We start from the raw sequence: 21839 nt of genomic DNA on the forward strand, positions 1-21839 counted from the left end.
GTGTGCTTTGGGAATAAATCGAATCATAGGGCCATATTTTTTTGAAGATCGTGTTATTAACAGTGACAGCTACTTAGATATGTTGCAGAATTACTTTATTCCGCAACTTGAACAATTAAACTTGAAAGATGATACAGTGTTTCAAAAAGATGGAGCTCCTTGTCACTTTGTTCGGCGTGTTAGACAGTTTCTAAATCAGGAATTTCCTAACAGATGGATCGGAAGGGGTGGACCATTTCACTGGCCTCCACGTTCGCCAGATTTGACTCCATTAGATTTTTTATGGGGACATGTGAAAACAATTGTGTATGCAACCAAACCTAGTTCATTGGAAGATTTGAAAGCTAGAATAACTAATGTGATTTCAGGCATTACTATAAATCATTTGGCAAATGTGTTTCGTGAACTGCAAAATCGTATTACCCTTTGTATTGCTAATGATGGAGGGCATGTGGAAAGTTAAATAAAATTTTAATAAAAGCTTTAAAAGTATAGATTTACCTCTTTCAAATCCATTTTACAGATTATTTTTATTCCAAATAGAAATAAAGTTATAAATTTTTTAAAGTGCACACGGATTTATGGACACCCGGTATTTTGTAAGACCGATAATCACTGGATTTGCGCACCAGTAGATTTATTGTATTTCATTATTCTGAATAATTATATATATATATATATATATATATATATATATATATATATGAAAAAGTATAAAAAAGAATACGAAAAGTATAAAAGCTTATAACTTTTCTTCATTCGTTTTCTATTGGTGACGTGCAGGAATACAAAATTATATTATAAAAAGAAATTTTAAAACTTATTTTACATGTAAATCATTTTCAACCGATCCTTCAGCCTTCGTCAGTGCAGTGAAAGTGATAAGCATACACGGGGAAAAGGAGAAAGGAAGAGAAAGGAGGAGGAGGAGGAGGAGGGGGAGGAGGAGCAGGTATAATCAATGAGAAGGTGCACACGGTACATATATACGTATAGAAGAAAAAAATTATACAATAAATAAACACGAAGAAACGCGCCTTTAACTGTCCAATATGTTGAATTCCAACGATAGTATTTATTCCCAGAGAGAAGAATTCAAAGGATATAAGACGTTATGAGGTGAGACGCTATGAATTCATTTGTAAATCAACGTAATCATGTATATATATATATATATATATATATATATATATATATATATATATATATATATATAATTATCAAAATTGTAATATATATATATATATATATAAAATATATATATATATATATATATATATATATATATAAATTACAATTTTGATATAAAGTCTAAGATTGTATTCATTTTATCAATCATTTTTTAAAATAAAAACTTTGTCACCATTTTTTATCGTTTATGGGGAACAACTAATATTTGTATGCTAATACGGGATATTTCCATCTGTGGACTAACCAGAAAATTATCGAAAAGAAACGCACATAGCGATATAGCAGATGAGAACTAACTCACATTAAATCCATCTCCAATTGTTGATGTGATTAGATGCCTTAAAAATTAGTACAAACCTCTTTTTGCGCAGCCTGTAGTGTCCGGTGCAGACAAAAATGATAAACAAAATAAACAATGGCTGCTGCTTCTCTTTATATCCTTGTGATCCTGTCACCACAAATATATGCTTCCGATTATACTACCTAATTTTTCAAAGGCTCACTGGCTTAATGGATCGAGTTTTGAAGTAGTGAATTTTGACAGCAGAATATCGAATCTTTGTAGTATCTAAGTTTAACAATAGTGTGTCGAATTTGGACTTGCAAGTTTTGACAATAGTGTGTCTAATTTAATCCCAGAAATTCTTTATTGGAAGTGCAACATAGTTAACTATCCATCAGAGCAAGTGTAGAATAGTTAACACTTAAAATTTTAACCAGAGTGGAGGTTTTTGTTATCACTATCTATTGTAGATCGCCATCTTGACTTATGAAGAATTGCTGCTTAATAAAATTTTATAACATTTTATTTTGATTACAAGTTTAAATTTGTTTAAATATCTTAATAAATTACTAAATAATACTTATTATATAAGGTGTAGAATTTAGAGTTAAAACGGAAAGGGGCAATTTTCATGTTATAAAAGTACGAAATTGCTAGGAATAAACATTTGCACATATTTTTATGCGTAAAAACCAAACGAAACTTTGTATTAATGATCAAACCGACACTAACATTTTACTGTAATGCGGTGAGATCCAAAGATAAAATTACCACGAAAATGAGCGAAAGATTAACTAAATATACGTTCTCATGACTAAAATCGTTATACGTTATAAAAACATATACGCAGTATTAAGTTATTAGTATAATTTAATTATCATAGGTGTATTTTCGGTATTAGTTTACAATCATGAAATGCAATCACTTTTATTTAGACATATTTCTAAACCTATTTCAATTTTAACATTCAAGAATATTGCTTGTGTTTATTTATAACAGATAAGAGCGATAACCCTGATAAAGCACTAAGTTGGTTCCTTCTCTTCCATTTAAAAATTAAAATGCATGGCACTGGTTGGAAAGATATAAAAGCTATATATAGTTGCCGCGTTCAGTTATTTCATCGTTTATATGAAAGGTCGAGTAATTATAATAACATTGAGAATCTATGTGATCGCAACATACTAACGCTTCCTCTTCTCGTTTTAGTCCTATTTTGTATTTCCGTATCTCGTTAATGACAATATTTCTAAATTTAGAACAGACCAGATTAATTTCAGTTGGTTCCTGATTAGGAAGGACTGTGGGGAGAGCGTACACAATTTTTGGCATTACATTATAATTAGTAATATAGTTGCAGATAATGATAGGTCCCAGTTACCCATATTCAATAAGACCAGCTAAAACATGTTTTTTTTTATTACATTTCATTTCATATGACCAGCCCACGGAACAGCTTATAGTTATATTTACCTTAAAATATATTATTAACAAATGTTCTATCCTATTTCCCCCACATTTTCTTTGGCAAATAAAATGTTAGACCAAGTTAAACCATTTTCTTATCCTGTAGATCTTTCTCCAATTCATGCAATCAAATGTAGTTCACCCCTCCCTTAATCCTTATCGTGATTTTATAAATATCCTTTTCCTCTACAAATTTCTCTGTCATGAATGTTTAATATTTCTTTATTGCTCAGTACGTGCGGATATTCTGATATACTCCATCTTAATAACACTGCAAAATTTTTACCCACTATCATGGTATTATGTATATCAAATCATTTAATCCTGCCTGAAACAAGAGTGTACATATCTGGATCCGTGCAAACAATTTTGGGTCACTTCCTACCTTTTGTTTAATAAGTTATCGTTGGAGACCTTTAATTGATATATTTCCAGGCTGCATAGATTGCATCACTTGGATTTACCGAGTTGGCAGTTTCCTACTCTAGACTATTTCAAGGTGAATTGTGCGTTACTGCTACGTAATTCTCTGACTCACTTGGATAGCGCAGTTGTTTTTTTTTTTTGTTTTTTTTTTAGAATCTATGTTTCCTGAATTTATTTTTGAACTTGCATATAATGAATCCTGTGTATATTTTACTTCTATTTCTTTCAACAGACTCTCATTTATGTACGAAATAAAACATTTGGAAGAGAAATGTCTTATTTCAGATGTAAGTTATTTTTCTTCAGTAAAAATAAACTAAATATTATTTAAATAAATATGTTCCTTTCTTTGTTTCAAATTGTAGCAAAATATTCTCTGGGATCTTTCTTGAAAAAAATAATTGTCACCTGAATGTTATTCAAATTGAACGAATATGATGTTTTTGAAATGAATTTATTTTAATCCTGGGGGCGACATTATTTTATTTTAGAACAATTTATTTAAAATGAGTAACGTCGGAATTGATTTACAATAAAAGATTAGGGTTTTACAAAAATCCGCCCACCTGTTTTGGAATCCATAGGGAACGAACTCACACACACACACACACACACATACACAGTTCCTTTTATATAATAGTAGAGATATAGATATAGATTATGGAAAATTAAGTTTAAAAATATATGATAAGAATTTTTTTGGAAATAAGAATTTAGGCTCAAGTTATCCAATTCTGATACCGATTCCGATTAATAGCTCAACTACTATTTGTTTGGTTAGATCGATTATTAAGCCAAGAAATAATTTTGGGTTTGTTTTACTGTACACATAGATTCGAAAACGTTGTCAAAAAATAATATATAACAAATAAATGTTATCAAAGGCAAGATAAGTTACTTTTCTACGTAACTGGGTATATTTTTCGTGTTTTTATTCAATGTAACATGTTTATTCAGCTTGAAAAACATACAGTGTTTACCGATGTATTGGAAAATTCAAGATGGAGCTTCACTCCCTCTTTAACACGGCAAGTTTGGGAAAAGGTGTTATAAAAAAAAAACTGGATAAAATACTGTTGAAAACTCGCTCAATATATGTTACCGTGACATAGGTTGACATATATTCGGCGGGTTTTTAATAGTATTTTGTCTAGTTTTTTTTATTTATAACACCTTTTCCCAAACTTACCGTGTTAAAGAGGGAGTGAGGCGCCATCTTGAATTTTCGAATACATCGGTAAACACTGTATGCTTTTCGAGCTGAATAAACATGTTACATTAAATAAAAACACTAAAAATTTATCCAGTTACGTAGAAAAGAAACTTATCTTGCCTTTGATAACATTTATTTGTTATATATTTGTTTTTGACAACTTTTTCGAATCTATGTGTACAGTAATACAAACCCAAAGATTAATTACCGACCATCCTCTTTGCTAATTTTTTAATGTGTGTACAAGACGATAAAGTACGCATGAACGTGAATTGCAATAGCAAAATATTATTACCTACATCATTGAATTCTTTCCTACTTCTCATTCATCATAATCTTTGTTAATAAACTAAAAATTTTCTTACGTTTTAGAAGTTTGCAAATCTTTTACCAGAATTTTACGCAGGTACCAACTTTGGTCTTCACCTTTGCCCGAACCATCATGCCAGATCTGAAGATAAGTGAGCGGCCCAAAACTTGATGAAGCTGCCAAAAGAAACGTGTTGATGCTGCCGCGGCAAAATTCCTATATTTCAAAAGAATAAAAGAATCTTTAACATTTACTTTTACAAATTTGTATAACATTTTTGGCATTTGTACACATTAATGGATCCTCCCTCACATCTCGGATCGAGCACTGTCGCTTAATGTTACGCTTACGACTCTTAATATATACAAAATCAGGACGAATTAAAATATATTTAAACTTATTTTACGCCCTAGTATATATATATATATATATATATATATATATATATATATATATATATATATATATATACATATATATATATATATATATATATATATATATATATATATATATATAGTGTGTGTGTGTATGTGTGTGTGTGTGTGTGTGTGTGTGTGTGTGTGTGTGTGTGTGTGTCGAACGATAAATTTATCGCTTTATTTTAAAATTATTATTGAAAAAATCAATTCAGGTAACTTGATTATGAAGTAGAGCTGACATCTATTCAATGTAGCTGCTTTCAGCCTAAATTATCGCCTGGTATTGTGTGGGGGGGTCATGTTGGCGATGTTCTCGACGTATGACAAAACGAGCAGGTTCATGTTAGGGGAGGAGGGAGCCAGTGAGAGAAGGGTACAAAGTCGTAGCGGTCACCTGATTGCACCAGGGGATCACCACACACTTCAGCATATCTAGGTACACTTTGGTGTTGGGTTCGTGGATATGAGGTGGCATGATGTGACCCTCACTTAAAAAAACACCAAAGACCATAACCCTGGCCGAAATCCAGCGATGCATTTTGAAGGTGCTGGTAATGGTCCTGTTGTCATAACTTGGATCGCTAGAGAGCATAAGTTGTGCAACGGCGCATCTCCGATCTCGCTCGTTGAATATTGTGTCACTTTCAGACATGATAGAAGACACTATTGCTCTTGGTATTAGTAGATGGTCTGCACTAAGAAAAGAAAACCGGTTTTCATCAAACGGAAATGTAATATCGTCTTTTGTAAGGTAACAATTTAATATATATATATATATATATATATATATATATAAAATAAAATAAAGATATAAATTACAATTAAATTCACCAAAAGTGACCCAAGATGGTAAAACTAAAGTATATTATAAATATTAAATAATTAATATTTATAAAGTAATCTCAACCAGATGTAAAAGCTCGATAAAACCAAATAGGAGATAGAGCTAAATATATATATGTATATATATATTTATGTCTAGTGTGTGTGAGCCAAAATATGTGGACAATGTCGTCAATCTTCCTATCTGTGGTAATGGCACTGTTCTCATGATAGAGACCAACTGAGATAAGCCATCCGGTATCAAAAAAATGGTCTTGGCTACCTATTTCCACGATATTCAGCAACTAAAAAATATAATATAACTTGATCTGTTTTTTCTTTTAAGGATATAGGTAGCCAGTACCATTTTATTGAGACTGGGTCTATCGTGACAAGAGTGCCCTTTTTACAGGTAGGAAAACTTACATTGTCAACCTACTTTTGGCTCACTATATATATATACATACATATATATATATATATATATATATATATATATGTGTGTGTGTGTATATATATATATATATATATATATATATATATATATATATATATATATATATATATATATTCCAACTGTGTCGAATATGGCCACTCTTTCGGCGTTGGACGTGCAAAAATCTTAAAATCCATCCCAGATAGAGCAAAACGGAGACTTATTGAATCTGCTTTAATTTAAAACATTAACACCATCAAACAGAGAAAAGGATTTTATAATGTAGCCCCAATCATAGGTAATATAATAATAAATGAACAAAACATTAATTTAGATCCTGGTTGATAAAAAAAAATGTATATAACCCGACCCCCCTCCACACGCACTAGATATAAATTCTCTTTTCATCATGAATTTTTTTCTCTCCAGAACAGAAAGAGAACTGCACTTCTCCTCTTTCGCATGTGATATATGACCGTCTTCCTGTACATCCTCGCCTAGAAATCCTGATGATTTCCCCTGAAATAGGGACGAAATGTTGATTTTATTTTTGTTTTTACTCTTTTAGGTTTTTCCTTTTTATTCACATAACGTCTAAATCATCGTTTATATCTTGCTTTATTATATATATATATATATATATATATATATATATATATATATATATATATATATATATATATATATATATATATATATATATCACGGAGGAAGTTTTATAGACAGTATTTAAAAATAAATCAACAAAATTTCTTAAAAATTGCTTTTTGGGAAATACAAATCATTTTTTTTTTTTTACCTGAAATAAAAACACTTTAAGGGAAAAAAATTTATAACACAGAATAAAGTTTATATTGTCTTCTTCACCTTTGAATTTTTCTCATCTGTAAGCTGTCTAATCCCGGAATCTGCATTTGCTCCGACTAGGACGAAACCGATGCGGGATTTGGTGCCGGCATTTTTACGCATTCCGGTATAGACTGTAATCTGGTAATAGTAGGAATTTTCGGAGGTGTTGCTTTTCAACGGAACAACGCCCCACTGGATAAGAAGAGAAAGAAAAAAAATCGCTGGATAATAATGACGAGATGTGCTTGTCGTTAGTTTTGTGTGGAAATGAATGGCCAAGGAAACGGTTTTTGGTGGGAGGATGAGAATATTAGAGAGAACGCATTAAATACATAAACACTCATAATCTGAACAATGTGAGTTTAATCCCTCTGCAACGCAGTGCAATTTCATTTTAATCACACTCAGAAATAAATTTTATTGAACGGTCCCCGAGAAGAAATCAGTATTTTTTTTTGCTGTTGTTTGAATAGGGATGTTGCTATGATAAATAGTGATTATAATTATAATAGTGATTATAATAGTGATTATATAATTATAATAGTGATTATATTATATAATTATATAATTATAATAATTATAATAGTGATTATAATAGTGATTATAATTATATAATTATAATAATTATAATAGTGATTATAATAGTGATTATAATTATATAATTATAGTGATTATAAAAGTGATTATAATTATATAATTATAATAGTGATTATAATAGTGATTATATAATTATAATAGTGATTATATAATTATATAATTATAATAGTGATTATAATTAATTAAATTTTCAATAAGGTGACAAGCTACGGGATTGGTTAATGATGAAGGTCTGCTTTCATAAAAACTGTGTGGAAAGAAAAAGTTAGTATTCCCTGGTAGATGCACCCCAGTCAATTAGCAATAAACTAATTCCTTCTCAAAGGATGAGCAGAACTGCACAAGACAATACAGACAGCCAACAAAGAAAACGCCGCATCAACAATTGCCTAGACTCTGATATCTTTGGAGCCAAGGGTACCCCCTCCCCCAATAAAACAGCCAGTTGGTATTCACAGTTCATGTGATATCCATCAACGCCCATTATCTAAGACTAAGAGATAATATATTCGAAGATGTGGACCAAATCGTTAAAAGGAGAAGATAAAAAAGAAAACGTTCGCATACCCGTAGAATGTCCTGTTTGTCTTTTCGTCGAGCCCAGACGATGATAGCCACATATACAACGAAAACGACACATAGCATGATGAGCACTGCGTGGTTATCCTTCAGTTTAGTGTCCAAATTGATGAAAACTGTATCGAAGTTGATTTGGTTAGGCGGTACGAAAAACTCAGCCCCAAAAGACGTTAAGTGATTGCACAGGCAGCGTGTAAAATGCATTGTAGATTCAGAACTCACCTGAAAATCAAATAAAACAATACATCTTTCTGTTATACAAAGGGCAGTTGTGTGTGTGTGTGTGCGTGTGCGTGTGCGTGTATGTGTGTGTGTGTGTGTGTGTGTGTGTGTGTGTGTGTGTGTGTCCAACTAAAAGTTCCAAAATTACAAAACAAATACACAAAAAGTTTGTATTTTCTAGATCGGCGTTGACCCGGATAAGTAATATTTAAAATAATAAAATAAAAAGAAGAATTATTCATTCTTTCACGGGACAACTGGATCACATTTCGTTTGGTGATGGATCGATTTTTCAGTCATTTCCAATGTTATCAATTATTTAAAAGAGAGGCGACCGACTCGCATAATTATTACTATTTCCAATACGTTAAAACAAGAGAGAGGAATGGGATGGACAGAGTAAATGGAATGTGGAAAAGTAGAGAAAGGAGAAAGGAAAAAAAATATCGAGACGGATTGAGAGAGGCGAAAAGGTTGAAGGTTGTTAATGTAAAGATGTTATACGTATTTTTAATCATTCCTATCTTGTTCGTATAGCCCTCGGACAACGCCGAGTAGCTCTGCTAGCATATTATAAATAGGGCTGTGACAACAGCATATTATTTTCATTGTTTTGACTCTTGAGTATATACCCGTTAGTATCTTATATATTTTTTTTTATTTAGACTGATGTGGTTCTCGGTTGATTGATTGTATCTTACTGTGTCGAATATATACTTGAGAGTCAAAAGAATGAAAAGAATATTCTGTTGTCACAGTCCTAATTAGGAAACTGAGAAAAAACATGCTGGCCATAAAAATGTTTACTTTTTCAATAAGGTGACAAGATGCGCGATTGGTCTATGATGCAGATCTGCTTTCGTAATTTCGAAACAAGTATGTGGAAAGAAAAAGTTAACATTCTCCGGTAGGTGCACCTCGGGTATTTAGCAATAAACTAATCACTTCCTCTACGGCACAATCACGTCGACACACCGGTTCACACCAGATCATTGAAGTTCAGCAACGTTGAGCCTGGCTAGTATCAGATGGGTGACCATTTGGGAAGGCTAGGCGCTGTATGTACCTTCTGGGAAGGTTGAGCCTTGGGCCAGCACCCTCACCTCGAAATAAGAACTCCTCGCTACTAAAGCATCTAAAAAGTTGTGGATGGTCTATGCCCCTCCATCGGACTCAAGGTTATTTATTATTTTTATATAATCATTTCTCAAAGAGTAAGAAGGCAAAGCCTGAGAGGGTGAAACGTCTAGACCCGCACAGGACAATACCACGGAAACAAACAAAAGGCCGGGTGTGTATATTTTAAATTTGGAACAAAAATTCCTATGGATATGAAACTTATATTGGCTATGCTTTTTTTTTATTCATAAATATAAAAAGACAAGGATTTACAATATCAAAATGAAACGGAGATTCTAATCATAAAAAAAAGTGCATCAAAGTGTTTTTTTGCAAAAATATGTTACAGATTTCAGAGACGTACGTACCATGGTTTCATTTGGATGGACTGACATTTTACCGTTTAAAAAACTCGTTCACATCCACGGTAATCATCAGCGACTCTTTTGTTCGTGAATTGCTAATTGGAATAGACTTTACCGGCATTTTGAAACTATAACTTTCTTTTGCAAAGAAGTTACCACTTATTAAGGCCTAGAGGCCACTCGAGGATAAGGGTTAATGAGTGTACAGTAGTCAATGGGACAATAAAGTAGTCGTTAGTTGTGTAAATTTAGTAAATTGGATTACTGAAGAGGAACGACTCATCAAGAACTTGTTTACGTTGCACTTTAAGACGTAGTCAGCTGGAAAGCAGGAAAACGTAAGGGTGTTCTCCAGGTGTGCAGTTCTAAGAAAGAAGCTTTGTTCATGGAATCTACGTTTAGGTTTAGGCACAGATTAAGAATGGGGAAATTTATTAAATGCATGTTACACACGTATAAAGGGCATTTCCACGTAGAAAACGATTCCTGATTTAACCCAAGAAAATTGTTGAAGCAGTAGTGATTAGAGACAATCATAAACATAAGCAGCAGTGACAGCTCGCGGGTTACGATTACTGTGTTTGGTTTCTAAGCTCAGCGCTGATTTGTGCAAGCATTCAATTTTTTTTCCTTGCTTACCCACTTAGAGACAATATTTCAGACGATCTGAGCACGCGATAGAAGTTGATAAAAATGGTCAACTCTTTCCTGGTCAGGAGATCAAAGCGAGCTAACTCATTTCATTACACATGTTACAGCCCCAATCTTCTTCTTTAGGACGCGCTTCCGCCCTAGGTCGACTCTAGAATCTCTATGGACTAATATATGACCACTATAACACACACACACACACATACACGCAAACACGCGCACGCACACATTAATGAAAATGATTCACTAAGGCTGTTTTAAATGTTAGGATGAGACGTCCTATTCTGCAAAATAAGCGAATGTAATAATTCTTGTACGCACCCTGCAGCCATCAGTCACCCATTGTTCCTGGGTTTCATTCCAATATCGACATCCCGAAATGACAAACTGAATGTAATAACTCGGAAGGACGGTTGATTTTGCAGGGCCAGTTTCGGTCGCCTCAGCCGGGTCCATGTCCAACGTGTCATAGTAATCGTAGACAACTGAGTTGGTGTTGTTGCCTGAAACGACAAGGAAATAAAAAAAATACGTGAAATTGCCAAGCTATTAACAAACACTGATGCATTAGAGTAAGCCTTCGAATTTAAAGGGCCGATCTCGTTGTTGCATTTTAAAAGTGCCGAGTTCTCGATTCATAGTGATAATGGTCCATGCTGCAATACAAGTTTAACGATACAGGTTTGAAAACTACTGACATTTTACAGTTTATCGATGTATATGGGCGTGTGAAAATAGGAAAATAGAGGAAAACCAAATCTAAAAGAAGAATAAACGATAAAAAAACGTTGAGCTTTACCTGGTTTGTTCTAATCAAGTTCTTTTCTTCAGAAAAAAGTGAAGAGTTTAAATTTATTGAAATAACGGCAAATATATAGAAAATAAAACATCCTGTCCTGTATGCAGGGAAATTTAATTTTATGATATATCGTGTACTTTATATTTAGGCGCGCACACACACACACACACACACACACACACACAAACACACACACACACACACACACATATATATAAAGAAAGAGGTGATATATATATGTACATATATCATTAAAGCTCGCTAGGTTAGCATTGCTGGATGGCATCGTCCTTTCGAGTTGAAACTATTAGTTATTAGCTAGTTAGATAACCACGTCCTTTGTCGAGACGAAGTAAGTCCTTTTCACAGTCAGATTTCGGTTTGCTTGATCTGTGTTAGTTAATAGAATTTCTTATGTGTTGGGGCGTTTGCTCAGTTGGTAGAGTGCTTGCCTCGAGTTTCGAATCCGGATGTGTCTAACTGATGAGCCTAAATGAGGGCGAAACTCGAGTCTTTGATTTCCGGTTCGTTGACTGTCATAGCTCTTGTGTTCGCTGTGAAATTTATTACACACACACACACACACCACACACACACATACATACATACACACACATATATATATATATATAGTCCTCCACATACAGTACTGTTTCGCTGTTTCACAGCTCATCAGTGCGGCTAGACAGGCAACTGCCTCAGCGAGAATCGAAACCTGACCGCCCAAATGACAATCAAGGCTTCTCACCATTGCGCTATACGGCTGCTGCTGTGTGGGTAATGAATTAACGATGCTTTGACATCGTCCAAATGCCTCCGCTCGATTTGTTTACACAAAGAGCGTCGCTTAATGGCAGTTTGTATATCCCTTATCATTCAACGATTGACCTGGCAGTTCCAAAGAAAAGGCTGCATCGTTTTCTTTGTCGATTATATTACAACGTACACACACGCGCAAACACATCTATCTATCTATCTATCTATCTATATATATATATATATATATATATATATATATCACTACATATATGTTTATATATATTTTTGCATTCCGCTTTAAATGTGCGTCTCTGTAAACAGCCGTATTCCATCGATTTAAATTTGAAGTGCGTTCATAAATCTTATATTTTTCTTTTAAATAAAGCCTACTTCTGTTAAAAATAAATTAAATTAAAAATAAACTAAATAAATCAACTTTAAATAATATTTTTAAACACAATTGAAACAATGCTATTGCTAAAACGATTACTAACACCGGGTTAATTATTAAAAATATATTTTTAATGTAATATGTAAATTAGGTAAATATTTGAGTGTAGATTTTCTCTGAATAAATACATCGTAGCATATATAGATATTAATGGGGGAAATGAGAGTGTACAAATTCCGTTTTCAGTATAGAAATTAATTTTGAAACATTCTGCCTTTTGTATATATCAGGCAAATTGTAAAAAAAAAACACAAGTGAAGCATGCACGGTCCTCCGTGAGTGCACAGTGAACGAGACATAAAAAAATGACTAAGTTCAGCATTTCCACCCCCCCCATCCCACCATTTAGCCCTAAAAGTCCCCAGGGGGACGTCAAATCCTGGTAAAAATGAAAAACGGTTCAGTTTTAGGCCTTAACATATGTAAATTGTAGTTCTGCACTATGCAAAAAAACAAAAAAACAAATGACCAAGCCCATCATTTGCCCCCCGCCATTTAGCCCCAAAATCCCTAAGGCCTTTACATATTTAAATTTAAGTTCAGCACCATGCAAAACTGCTAACTAGACATACACAAAAAATTTTGGACAAATATGGTAAAATAGTCCCCAAAATGGAGTGTTTGTATTAGCCCTGGGGCACACCCAAAACTTATCGCGAAGTATAGACAAACAAAATTATATAGAAATCAGTTATTACAACTTTTCAGAAAGTTTTATAAAAATCCAAGGAATCAATTTATTTAATAAGCACAAAAGTGTCAATTTTAGCCATTTTAGCTTGAAAGAAACTCCTAGGCGGTCAACCGGAGTTTTCCCTGAAAATCCGTTCTGTTACTTTTTTACTCATATCATGTTTAATGTTTGTGCAAACTTTAAAAAAAAATCCAGGTCGTAGTTATTGAGAAAAGTGCGGACATATGAACGGAAGAACGGACAAGGATGAATTTACAGGTCCACCATCCTTTTGTCGGGGGACTAACAAACAGATAGAAACATGACTTTATTATAATAGATATTGGGCACAATATAATAATCAGTCGAGAATTGGCTCTATAAAAATAAACACGAAATTTGCACGAAGTAAAATATATTAGATTTTAGTGTCTTTTGCGTCCGGGTAACGCCGGGCGGCATGCTAACCCGTTTCTTATCGTTGAGCACTTTATAGTTGAAATCGTCGGTCACTTTAGCTCGCATGCGCAGATCATGATATTATAACAATTTGATCACTCTGAGAGACTTAAGACATTTAAAAAAATAAATGTTTAAAATTCAACGATATTTCTCGCGGTTGAAGATGGCCGTGTTGATTTGTTTCTTGTCTCCCGTTCCGAATAGCGAATACGTTGCACTGATGATTCCTGTAGGTATTTAATAATTATTACAGGGTATATATATATATATATATATATATATATATATATATATATATATATATATATATATATTACAGGGTATATATATATATATATATATATATATATATATATATATATATATATATATATGCACTGCGTATCAAATGATTAACGAGTTTGCATTTTTTAAAAAAATATTTGAGAAAAAAGTGAATGAAAATCCATGAAACTTTGAGAAAATGTTTACAATACTATTCAGCGACTCCAGTTAGAAAATAAAAGTATTTAAAGCAGTATTAGCGAAACTATGGCAGAGGATAGAAATATCTGTTGATTTCAGTGTGTCAAGTTATTAAAGGGGTTGAGAAAAAACAATATATCGATAACTTGTTTATTGAAATAATTTTCAAACATTAAATGAACTAGGAAAACGGGTTAGAACACAATAACTACATAGCAATTTTTACGTTGGCATAATTAGTAGGGGATATCCGATCCTTTTTATGAATAACTTGTAAAACAGGTTGGTCCACAGAATTAGTTAAATTTGTGATTTCGTCAACAGTTACTCCTCGCGATACCTCTTGGGGAGTATTCCACAATTTATCTTTGCTCTTAAATTGGTGTCCACTTGCATAGAGGCGTCACTTCGTGACACGTCAAAGATTTTCCATTGGGTTCAAATATGGTGAATTCGCAGGCAACTCCATCTTCCGTAGCCCAGAGAACCCCAGTTGCTACAAATACTCTTTGCTTTTGTTTGCTGCATGCGAGCGAGCATTATCCTGCATAAAAATAATGGTTCTTCTGAACGTCAATCTTTTCTTCTTCAGTCATAGTTCAAAATGTTCCTTCAGACAAGCTGTGTAAGCATTTAACGTCATTTTTACGCCTTCTGGGATTCTTCATGGGCCAACGATAATCTCCGATAATCCCAACCCAAATCATTATCCCACCACCATTTTGTTGTCATCCATTTAGGACCTATCTCTTGCTCCAGGCATCTAGGCCATCAAAGTGACACGAACGTCATCCGTGAACAAAACTGTGGAAAAATCCAATTTCATGTTGTCCTCTGCCCATTTAAATCGGTTTTGTATGTGATGTTGCTTTAATGGCGGCTTTGTCACAGGCTTAACAGACTTTGCCACTTCTTTCAGAAGGCGACATCGAGTACTTTTTGAGACATTCGGCTTGGTCAAAAATTTCTCGACTTATCTGCCCAGGGTTCTTAACAACTTCACGTTTAATTTGGAGCAGAAAACGGCGTGAAACAACTCTACCTTTATCAGCTCTCTTACGTACCTTAGTATGGTTCTTAGCAATGTTCTTCACAGTTTGATGGTACCTTCCTATCATTTTCGATATTTCGAGGGTTATTTTACCTTTTGCTAGTTGTTCTGTAATAGTACTCTTTTCAGAACTACTCAAACCACCTTTACGACCCATTTTATTGATGAAACTGCCTTGTTAATAATTTGACACACCTCAAATATCGCGGATTCAGCAATTACGATGCAAGTTGTTTGCATTGCGCGGAACAGTACGAAAATTTTACAGTACGCGCAGCTCAGTATTGCCTACGTTTCCGAAGTGTTTGATACGAAACTACCGGTAAAACATTATCTCGTTAATAATTTATATATATATATATATATATATATATATATATATATATATATATATATATATATATATATATATATAATCCAACAGGGATTTAATACTATCTATAACATAAAATAAAACGCGGATCTTATATCATAACTAGGGCTATGACAACAGTATATTTTCCCTTGTTTTGATTCTCAGGTATATATCCATTGATATCTTATATGTTTTTTATGTAGAGTGATGTGGTTCTCAGTTGATTAATTGTGTCTGTGTCGGATATATACTCGAGAGTCGAAACAATAAAAAGAATATCATATTGTCATAGCCCCAATCTTAATACAAGAAACAAATATTCTTTCGGATTTATGTAAGCATACTGATCTATTTTTAATTTCTTTTTAAAGTTAAAATGTTCCTATGTTTCTGAAGAGTCGGTGCGGAACATAATCAAACTTAACATAATAATTATATGATTGTTCTGCATTACGAAACATATATCGTCAAAAGTGGACGTTTTGACACGTTGAAAGAAATACATCTTAAGATGAATAAAATCTTGGAATTTGTAATGTAGCGATTTTGTCATCTCTCTCTCTCTCTCTCTCTCTCTCTCTCTCTCTCTCTCTCTCTTATATATATATATATATATATATATATATATATATATATATTGCTAATTCCTACCCTCTGATGAGAAGGAGAGTATTTCTTCGAAACTCCGCGGATTAAGGACTATCCATTTATCTAGTGTTTCCTTTTCAGATTAAATATGTTTTAACTCATTTCAAAGTGTTTTTTTTAACATTTTATTAACTGTTTGCTCATATATATATATATATATATATATATATATATATATATATATATTATTATTATTATTATTATTATTATTATTATTATTATTAATACCTTTAGACACTAATATTTCATATTTTCGGGAATCCTCAGTGTAAGAAGTCATGATTTCCTCCGGTCATGGGATGTGTGCCCCGTGAGGAAGCCATCTCTGACTCGATTAGCAAAGAACATTCCCCTCGGCCGGCGCGAACCGCGGCGAGAATTTAGTTGAAATTTACATTCATAAAGCGTAAATGTCATTCAAGTATAGTCTAGAGTGATTAGATGATCTACGCACGTGGGCTAAGTGACCGACTTTTACATTTCAACATAAAGTACTTAACGATAACAACCCAGTTCTTAAAGGGGAAGACATACTTATTACTATAATTATTTCTAGTGATACTATTCGTACATGATATGTGTATATATCGTGTTAGAATACTCGCACTGTAACAAGGTGGAATATATATATATATATATATATATATATATATATATATATATATATATTAGTGTTGGGACGATTAATCGAAATCGGAATCCGGAGTCGGACAAATCGGAATATTTAAGGGTATCGGAATCGGAAACATTTGTCTCGATTTTCCGATACCAAGACGATTCTTTTAATTGTCTTATAATTTGATTTTGTTTAAAGCAAAATTTTCCATTGCTGGAATAAATATTTATTATTTTATCATTATTAATGATAAAATAATAATTATTTATTGATTTTTAACCACCACTGAAGCTAAAATCGATAGATCCTCATCCACAAGTATATTTTAACGTTTGGGAAAATATCTGCACAGTTAACATGTGTGTTTCTATTGTAATCCTAGAAAAATACAGCTATATAGTTTAATATTTAGAAATTTACAAAGAATCGTAATCGGAATCGGTAATTGTATCGGATTTGGGAATTTAGTGTGGAATCGGTAATTGTATCAGAATCAGGAAAATATTGGAATCGTCTCATCACTAATATATATATATATATATATATATATATATATATATATATATATCGTCTAGGCCAATCGAAAATGCATATACTTACTGAATTGCTTTACTCCAATGAAATAAAGACCACTGCCCCATTGTTTAATCTTTTCTCCGGGAATAAATAGTGTATAGTCACGTTTCGATGGCTTTCCAACCTTGGATTTTTTGAAGGGGAGCTGAAAAAGCTGGTCGTATTCTGTCTCCGTTGGTCGAACCAGATGACGTATAAAAACTTGAAGCGTTATATTTCTATTAACAGGTTGTATGCGTAACTGCAAGGAGTTCTCCTCGGAAGGAATCGTGAGTGAGTGCATGCTCATTGTTTCGTTCAGGGTAGAGTTGGGCCTCACCAGCATCAAAGGTGCGTCCTGATTTACATCAAGATCGATGGAGATGTCTTGAGAAAGATTAAAAACTTCGATCTGGTTTCCGTCGGATCCGTAGAGATCCAAAGAAATGACATTGGACTTTATGTGCTTCGCACTTGGGACCCATTGGAACGGGTTGGAAACAACTCGCAGCACCTGAAAAATTCAAACAGTGCAGTTAAACAAAATAATTCACCGAAATAAATTAGACGAACGTAAACAAACGAATGTACCTATTAAAAATTAAGGTCCTACATTATAACCATCCACGCGAAAGGCTAAGAGACGCATGTAGATAAGTTTAAAGAAGTAGAGATGACTAACTAATATGGCTTATTGATTTTCGACTAACTTAAAGAGTATCGATGATATTAACCACTTTATCAAATAGAAATAATACAACTTTACCTATCTATTATTATTTGTACTTACTAGGAGTCCTCATACAGGTCATCATCAGAGATTGCTCACCGTTCCATGGAGTTTGGATGAAAAAAAGTTTCCTCAGTTATCCATTACTCCCCAATTCTTTCGATTACCTTTGCAAATGGATTTGCATCATCGCAATAGCTGCTTACCATTGATCTCTGACTGGCAATGAGTATTCGTCATCACTGGAATTTGGGTGGCAATCAACCTCCCCAAGGTCCCAGTCCTCTTCGCACTCATCCAGATAATGCTTTCTCTCCTTAGTCTTTACATCCTCATCAACCCTTCTCTACGATTTAGTATAATGCCAATTGTTGCCGGCATATTTTTTTTGGGGGGGGTTAATTTACGATTATGCAGTTTTAGTTTCCTTGGTTCCATGTGGGGTGTCCCATTCTTTCTATTTCAATTCCGTTTCTATTTTCATTACAGCTCATGTGAATTAGCCTCCACATTATTACTGTTAGCTTTGCTAACTAGGAGTTTTAACACAGACCATCATCAAAGATTTCTCCTTGAGAACAACCTGTAGTGTTCTCTGGACACTAAGCGGCGACAAGTGTCTCCAAATTTCCAATACTCTCCACCTCTTTCGATAACTTTTGCAAATGAATTTTCATCATCGCAACAGCCGTTTACTATTGATTTCTCGTTGCTAGCGACCATTGGTCTTCACTGGAATTTGGATTGCAATAAACTTCCCCAAGTTTCTAGTCCTTTTCGCACTCATCCAGTGAAGGGTTCGTTAGCGCTTTCTCTTCTAGGTCTTTCCATCGTCCTTGACCCTTCGACTATCTGATGCAGTTACAGCTGACTCTACTGTGTTTTTTTTTGTTTGTTTATTTTGGAGGGGGATAAGCGATTTAAAATTTTGAATTTCCAGTTCTCTTGATTGCGTCTTTTTCTTTCACTTCTATTGTAGTTTCTATATCTACTATCTATATTACTGTCCGTTGCATAGTCTCAGTATTCTAAGTGCTCCTACCATTGTTAGTATTATATTATCTATAATTCGCTTTGACCGTTATCATCCCAACATTCTTTAAAAGGAAAATGGAATATTCCAAATGGCTAATAAACACAAGTGAAAGCGGAAGATTATAAGTAAAAAAGAAATCTTGCTAACTTTCGTATCAATATATTGTTGGTGCTCTGATCCTGGAAGAAGTTCTTGAACGGACGGCAGTTTCAGGGCACCAGATGCTAGCACGGAATTGTTGAGATTCTCCGGTGTGCTCCGTTCGGCCACAATGGTAAACAACTTTGACTTCAGTACCATCGCCGGTTCACCTGGAATGCGGTTGGCTAAAATCGTTCGGGTCACCTGCCCAGCCACTTTGAAGGCTGTGTTTGTAAGATTCCGCACCTGACGACAGAATGAAAAAAAAAAAAACTTGTAGAAAGATTAGGAAGTTGCATGACTGTGATTTAAGTGAGTTTGTAACGAAATCTAATATAATCTCAAGTATAATACTTGATTCGAAGCTATTCGTTGTCCTGAATCTGAAAGCCATAACCATTAAAGTAATACGGTAGAGCTTTTGAAATAATAGTCCCATACCAGAGATTCTTATATTCAGATGACTTAAACACGTTAGAACAAACTTTGTACTATATTTTGAAATAAATTATTCCCAGCTCGCATTAAAAAATAAATAAGTAGAAGAAACTAGGCTATACACAAATACTAGACCCCAATCGGAAAAAGTAAAATAAATGAACAAAGATCAAAGTAAATTAATAAAAATAAATAAAAATTTAATTTAAGGATAACATATTTAACTTATTCCCGATTGGTGCACTAAATTAAAAAGAAATAATTAATAAATAGACGAATAAAAAGAAGAAAAAACAAATCATCAGGAGCGATTGTTGCTGTTTTCTTTTTCTTTTCTTTTGAGGCTAGGTGTATTTATATATTTTTCTTTTAATTGGCACAAATATACTAACAGTATTTAATAACTAACAAGAAACTAAATAAACTATAAAATATTGAAATCGAAAAAAATAAAAAATAAAATAAGAATAATTCGCCCTCAACCCTCCTGCATCCACATTTATAGCCAATTAAAAGAAAAAAAGAAAGAAAAACATTATAAATACACCAAGGCTCAAAATAAAACAGTTTGGTACCCCCGCAAAAATGTAATAGTCTTGCGAGATAGCTCAGTGGGAGAGGCTTAGGCTTCTTATCACATGGTCCCGATTTCGAATCTCGCTAGATTCAGCCACTCTGCTGAGTTGTAAACGACGAAACACGTGTCAGTAGATAATTATATTTGAAAAATAATACATATGTCGCTCCCCATTTGGGGCTACCAAACTGGTCAAATGGAAAATTATTCCCCACTCGCATTTAGGTAAAAATGCGCTTCCATATAAATAATTGAATTCATTCAATAAGTATTGCTAACAAAAACAAACAAATAACATCTACTTTAATTAATGTAATTTATAATACAGACCACAAAATAGGCTACCCCTGAATGTTGACTGAGCTTCAACTCGACCCCTGAATCAAGAGAAATTAAAGCATTTCGTGTAATGATCTGGCCCCTGTTGATTGCAGTGTCATGCTTCTTCTGTGCAGTGCTAGGAGGTTCATATCAGCAGTTCATATATTCAGATATCGGTAAAACATAATAGCAAACTTTGTACTTATTTATTCATGAAAATTTACATTATATCACATTGTTTGAAATAACAAAATAATAAAGCTTCTGCTAAATTATACCTCCTTTTATTATTCGATTTTTCTTATGATGGTTTTTGTGTTCAAATCAAATCAAAATTAATATAAGTTCCATATTTATCACGACTACTTTCGATTCTTCGTTGAATCATCGTCAGGTGAAAAAACAAATGAACAAAAAGCTGGAGAACAAAAGAGAATTTAAAAAAAATTTAAAAAAAAAAATAGCTGTGAAATGGGCGTTTGATAACGCCGGGAGAACGTTTTCAGACTTTTCAGAAGACACTGGCATCATGGGATTTTAATCGTTAACGTCTTTCTTTTTTAATAGTGTTTGTTTAAATGAAAAAAAAACCCCAAAAAACACTGCCTAGTATATAGTGCAGGGCACATAACATGCCACCCGTGAATGTTTGACTCTAAAGTAAACGTGACATGCTTTCTTTACAAAATCTGAGGATTTTTCGATGAGCATTTCTTCCTCATTTAGTCACCACTCATCAAGGCCCGGAAGCCACTCAAGGATAACGGTTAATGGACACCGCAATGGAAGTTTAATCATTTATTTTAGAGG

The 21839-nt window shown here is 33.4% G+C and overlaps 1 protein-coding gene across 1 annotated transcript in view; it reads right to left on the reverse strand.

Moving 5' to 3' along the window:
• Window positions 1–21839, reverse strand: part of LOC145243718 (polycystin family receptor for egg jelly-like) — a 144744-nt gene that overhangs the window by 36288 nt on the left and 86617 nt on the right. Inside the window, exons 14-19 of the mRNA XM_080106771.1 lie at window positions 19700–19939; window positions 17832–18300; window positions 11274–11455; window positions 8584–8817; window positions 7438–7611; window positions 4946–5106 (exon numbers count right to left, since the gene is read on the reverse strand). Of these exons, the coding sequence (XP_079962897.1) occupies window positions 4946–5106; window positions 7438–7611; window positions 8584–8817; window positions 11274–11455; window positions 17832–18300; window positions 19700–19939 (1460 nt within the window). The remainder of the gene's footprint in view (window positions 1–4945; window positions 5107–7437; window positions 7612–8583; window positions 8818–11273; window positions 11456–17831; window positions 18301–19699; window positions 19940–21839) is intronic.

Source organism: Euprymna scolopes, chromosome 22 (assembly GCF_053919585.1).
Source record: "Euprymna scolopes isolate OS-2025 chromosome 22, ASM5391958v1, whole genome shotgun sequence".
NCBI classification, from domain to species: Eukaryota; Metazoa; Mollusca; class Cephalopoda; order Sepiida; family Sepiolidae; genus Euprymna; species Euprymna scolopes.